This window comes from Quercus lobata, chromosome 2, assembly GCF_001633185.2.
Source record: "Quercus lobata isolate SW786 chromosome 2, ValleyOak3.0 Primary Assembly, whole genome shotgun sequence".
In the NCBI taxonomy this organism is placed as follows: Eukaryota; Viridiplantae; Streptophyta; class Magnoliopsida; order Fagales; family Fagaceae; genus Quercus; species Quercus lobata.
This window is the reverse complement of record NC_044905.1, coordinates 29,628,573-29,634,751: the sequence shown is the minus strand read 5'-3', so window position 1 is coordinate 29,634,751 and position 6,179 is coordinate 29,628,573. Positions and strand designations below refer to the sequence as shown.

The window sequence follows — 6,179 nt, the reverse complement described above, 5'->3', positions numbered from 1 at the left end:
AACATGGACCACCTTTCTCTTTACCTTTATGAGTTTACACAAGTCTTCTATAAGGATAACCCGAGGTAAGCTTTGTGCCAAGGAGGTTGCAAGCGTGGCTAGGGAATCAACATGTGTATTTCCACTTCTAGGGATGTGCAGTAGGCTGAATGATTCAGATATTGATTTCAAATGCCTAACTTGACTTAAGTACGCTTGCATTCTCTCATCTCTTGCTTCTAGTTCGCCCTTTACCTAGCCGACGACCAGTCTTGAGTCCGAGAACATCTTTACTGCCTTTCCTCCCATTCTTTGAACCATAAACATTCCTTCCAGCAAAACTTCATATTCAACCTCATTATTTGTAGCCGAGAAGCCTAGTCTTAGTGACTTTTCAATAGTGATTTGTTTAGGAGAAACCAAAACTAACCCCACTCCAGAGCCCCTTTGATTTGCTACACCATTAACATATACCTTCTAGAATGAAGGTTCTTGTAGGAAGATTGTGCCAACTAATTTTCTATCCACGTTCTGTGTCACTGCTACTTCCTTTAATGGGGGTTCAATGAACTCGGCCACCAGGACCTGGCCCTTGACAGTGGTACGAGACATGTACTTGATGTCAAAAACCTTTAAAACTGTGCCCCATTTAGCAATCCTTCCTATGTAGTCAGCACTTCGAAGTACAGTCCTGAGTGGAAGTTGAGTCAGGACGACAACCGTATGTGCTTGTGAGTTATAAGGAAGCTTTCATGTACCATGCACTACCACCAAGATGGCTTTCTCCAGTGGTAGATAGCGAATCTCAACCTCATGTAGTGACTTGCTCACATTGTAGATTGGCCATTGTACGCCACTATCAACTCGTATCAACACCAAACTCACAGCATGAGGGGCCATAGCAATATAAGCAAAGAGAACTTCATCCATCTCAGAACTGGACATGATAGGTGGATAAGAGAGATATTCGTTAAGCTGCTGGAAGGCCAAAGCACACTCCTCAATCCACTCAAATCCCTTCCATTTATTCATCAACAGGAAGAAGAGTCTACATCTATCCGTTGATCAAGAGATAAACCGGTTCAAAGCAGCAGTCATTCTGGTTAGCTTCTGAACTTCTTTGGGATTCCGAGGTGGTTGTAGACTATTTATCGCCTTAATCTGGTTGGGATTAACCTCGATTCCCTGGTGAGTCACCATATAGCCCAGAAACCTGCCTGATCCCACACCAAAAGAGCACTTAGAAGCGTTAAGGAGTAGCTTGTGTTTCCTCAGAATTTCAAAAATGTTTCCGAGGTATCCCACATGCTCAGACACCATCTTGCTCTTCACCACCATGTCGTCTATATAGACCTCAATACTTTTACCTAACTGTGGTTCAAACATCTTAGTCATCATCCTTTGATAGGTGGATCCCTCATTTTTCAAGCCAAAGGGCATTACTTTATAATGATAATTTCCAGTGGGAGTGACAAAAGCTATCTTCTCCTGATCATCTAGGGCTTGTGGTATTTGATGGTATCCTTAAAAGGCATCTAAGAAGCTCATCTGAGGATGGCCTACAGTGGCATCTACCAGCTGGTCTATTCAAGGCATAGGAAAGGGATCTTTTGGGCAAGCCTTGTTTAAATCCATGAAATCCACACATACTCGCCATTTCTCATTCTTTTTCTTCACTACCACAGTATTGGCCAGCCATTCAGGGTAGAAAACTTCCTTGATAGCCCCTGCCTACTTAAGTTTCATCACCTCAACTTTGACAGCATCAGAATGGTCTCTAGATGAGCACCGATAAAGTTGTTTTTTGGGGGTAACAGATGGATTGACATTTAAATGGTGGCAAATGAAGTTTGGGTCCACCCCCGGAGCTTCATAAGCACTCCACGTGAATACATCAACATTTTTTCTAAGGAACTCAATTAGCTCTTCCCTCTCTTGGGGAGGCAGCTAGGAACTGACCTGAAAGAACTTCTCCGAATCATCGCCAACAGCAACCTTTTCTAGATCTTCGTATTTTGCTTCCTCGGTTGATCCATTATTGGGCAATACCAGAGTTTTTGATTGCTATAAGCCCCTTTCAGCAGAGGCCGAGGACTCAGCTTCAAGCTTATGTAAGATGGCAGCCACCATACACTGCCTAGCCATGGACTGACTCCCCACAATCTCTTTAACCTAGCCCTCCAACGGATATTTCACCTTTTGGTGTAGGGTAGAAGAGACGACTCCTAAGGCATGAAGCCAAGGTCTAGCTATAATAACTGTGTAGGGTGAATAAGCGTCCATCACAATGAAATCCACCTCCACCAATTCTGAACCAGTCTATATAGGTAGTCTAATCTGACCTCTTGGAATAACAGTCTCCTTTTCGAAACTTACCAGAGGAGAATTATATGCCGTTAGGTCCTCGGATTTCAAATTCAGCCTTTTGTACAGGTCGGGGTACATAATCTCGATAGCACTGCCTTGGTTTACCAACATTCTCTTCACATCATACCCCCTATCCTGAGTATAACCATCAAAGTATCGTCATGGGGTTGGATGGTTCCGATCTTATCTTCGTCTAAGAAGCCTAGAACCAGTTAGATTTCTATTTTGGCTCTTTTTGGCTCCGAATTGTTGTCCTCGGTGGACAGCCGAGCCATAAACATCACTCTGGAGGGACAAAAACCAGTCCTACCGGGAGCAGCAAAGATGACATTGATCGTTCCCAGAGGAAGTCTTGAAGAAGCATCTCTTCAGGAATCCAAACCTGTCTGCTCCGCCTGGCCACTAGAATGGTGCAACAGCTGCTTCAACTTTCCTTCTCGGACCAGCTGGTCTAAATGGTCCTACAAATTCCTGCAATCCTTCGTAGTGTGTCCATGTTCCTGATGGTATTGGCAATAAAGGCTCTAGTAGCGCCTTATGGGGTTTCCAGCCATCTTGTTTGGCCATTTGAAGAACAGCTCATTCTTAATCTTCTCCAGAACCTGATGCACCGGTTCTCGGAACACTGCACTAACCGCTTGGGTGTTGGTAAACCTTGACTGTCTAGCGAAATCTCTCCGAGGTCGTTTATTATTGAATCAGTCCAACCTGAAATCCATTCTCTCTTAAAGGATAACCTTCGCTTTACATTTCCCTTGCTGTTGGTCTTCCTCAACCCTCTTATACTTATCAATTCGGTCCATGAGTTGGATCATATTGGTAACAGGTTTGCCAGTTAGAGACTTCCTTAAACAATGCTCGGCAGGGAGGCCGACCTTAAAAGTACTGATGGCCACGTCATCAAATTCACCATCTATCTTATTGTACATCTCCCAGTATCTGTTCGGGTATGTTTTCAGGGTCTCCCTCTCTCGTATGGTTAAGGACAATAGTGAGTCCAAAGGTCGAGGTACCCTACTACACGTGATAAAACGAGAGCCAAATGCCTGGGTGAGCTTCTTAAAGGAGTTTATAGAATTGGCCCTCAGACCATCGAACCATCTCATCACCACAAGTCCCAAACTGAAGGGAAATACTTTGCACGTCAAAGCCTCGTCCTTAGAGTGGACAGCCATCCTCTGGTTGAACTGGCTCACATGTTCTACAAGGTCCGTTCAACCATTGTAAATGGTAAACGGGGACTGATGGAATCATCAAGGAAGTTTTTCCTTCTCTATCTTCTGCGTGAAAGGTGATTTGGAGATTGATTTAACGCCTTACTCATAGCGTCGTTTCCCAAGTCTTTACAAGGCGGGCTCTTGTATCTTTGCTTGTGGTGGTGCTCTTCATCATAGGAGAAAGACTCGCTTGGTGGAGTTCTTGACCTTTGTTTGTAACTAGCATCCCTTCATCATTGGAAGAGACGTCAAAACTGGAAGGGGTTCGTTTCCGTTGTGCATGGCACATCCTTTTCTTTAAATTGTCAATCTCCCTTTGCATGGCTTTTTTGTTTAGCTCTTGAGAGACATGATTCCTAACTCGAGAATGACTTTTACCAGTATGTGTGGTGTGTGTGCTACTTTCTCGATCTTGCTTGCGTTCAAGGTTAAGGAAGTCATCCTGTTGCCTGGAACTCATGGATTCTTCTTGATGGAGACCTGATCCTATCATAGTTAAACATCGTACTCACTATCACACAAATTCTTTCCACAGACGGCGCCAATTGTAGGGACACGTTTTGTAACCCAAGCCTAAGGTGTATGGGATCTTGGCCTAATGAGCCCAGTATAATAAATTTATAGAGAGTGAGTCGAAGAATTAGGCTCTAATGAATTTGACAACGGCTAGTATGGATTTAAAAGACGATCAAGCAAGAGCAAAGAAAATAAAGATGAATGAATTCACTGTCTGAGGAGGTATTTTGTCATACAAATCAATAACAGTTGGGTACAAGTATAACTTTGATTGCTACAGTATTCTTTCTCTATTATTCCGATCCCTTCCTCATGAAAGGTCCTTTACATTATATAGTTCCCTTCAGATCATCTTGATCCTATACTTGTTGGTCATCTGAGCCCTTACTTGAGTATCTGTCCCATCAGACAACCTCTTTGGTTTTCTGTGAGTTGTGGTGGCCAAGACAGCACTGTTCAGGGGTCTTCGCCACATAAATGCAGCAAAAAAAGTAGTTGCAGTGCATTCAATGTGGTGGTAGCAGCTTTCCTCTAGATAGTTTTGGGTTCCCCTCATTTTCGTATGTTCATGATGCACGTCTCTATTAATGGAACTTCTTGGAAGGTTAACTTGATTGTTAGAATACATATTTGAATTGTACTTATCGTATCCGATGAGTTATTCCTCCTTGGACCAACTTCCCATTCGTATCTTGCTCAATAAATCCTGAGCCTAAATCATTCATTACCATTTGTTCTTTCTCAGACTGCTCATGCTCTCGACCTAGGCCCCAAGGCCCAATATATGATTAGGGCCCTTAACCCTACAAATGTTTATTTTAGAAATAGTTTCAACATATAACGTTCACCCCTAATAATTGCTATTTATCATCAGACCAAAATACCAATTGGTTATTTGGTGTAAATAAGGATTGAACTCTAGATCTCTTATTGAAGACAAAAAAAACTTTACCAGTTAAGTTAACTAGAACTCATATGAAAATAATATTTATGTGTGCACTTGCAAGGCTCTAATAATATATTAATAAGTATATTATTTATATTGTAAGCTAAGTGCTAACATACAAGTATGGTATAACATTTTTACTGTAGGATACTTATATCCAATGCTTTTTTATATTGGATACAAAACGATGTAGACATATGTCCAAAATTGGACACATGTCCAAATCGTATCATGTTTAGTGCACAAGTTTCACCATTTATTGTAAAGGTACAAATAACACACATTAATTAAGTAAACTGAACAAAATAAAATAAATAATATCTAAAACAATTGGCAAAATTAAATGGTAAAAAGATTATTCCTAATATAGATTTCTTTCTTAACTTATAGCATTTCATCATTTTTTTTTTGCTAGCTATAACCATCTCAAGAAAATTTTATTTTTCTAATGTAAACCTTTTGAAAATTAATGTTTCATTTTGAGTGATGTCTTCCTTTATTAAATCTTAATTCCAAATTTGAATCTCATTTTGAATTGGTTAAATTAAATTGCCAAGGTGCAAATCAAACATAAATTTATTAGTTAATTAGAAAATTAAGCAATTTAAATTTGTACCCACCCAAAACTCCCCCTTTCCCTATTTTCAAAATTAATTCCCTACATTCATAGAATATGTTGTTGTCCATTTCCTTATTTCTTCCTTCCCAAGTCTTGCACCCAAGCATTAATTTTTAATTATTAGATTTAATTTTTCTCATTAATGTCAATCACTAAATTAGTAAAGTAGCAACAACCAAAAAAAAAATAATACTACAGACACAAACTATTTTACAACATTTTTACAAACTGTTGATGTGGCTTTAGTAATTTTCAAATAATTATTGATAAACATAAATGTGATGTTAGTGATGGACCTATATTAAAACTAATAAGAATTTGTTACATCAATAGTTTGTAAAAATATTGTAAAATAGTTTATGCCTGTAACATTACTAAAAAAAAAAAAAGCCTAATTGCTGGTTAGACATTAACTTGATAAAGAAAAAAGACATAATATATATGAATAATGCTAGAGATACAAACTTTTTTACAAAAAAAATTTACACACTGGTAATGTGGTTAGTAGTTATTAGTAAATAAAAAAGTGATGTTA

At 39.5% G+C, this 6,179-nt stretch overlaps 1 protein-coding gene across 1 annotated transcript; it reads right to left on the bottom strand.

Annotated features, from left to right (window-relative positions):
• Positions 1–3,071: 3,071 nt before the first annotated feature.
• Positions 3,072–3,521, bottom strand: LOC115962691. The gene has a single exon (XM_031081579.1). The coding sequence runs from the start codon at positions 3,519–3,521 to the stop codon at positions 3,072–3,074; it is 450 nt and encodes a 149-aa protein (XP_030937439.1).
• Positions 3,522–6,179: the final 2,658 nt, after the last annotated feature.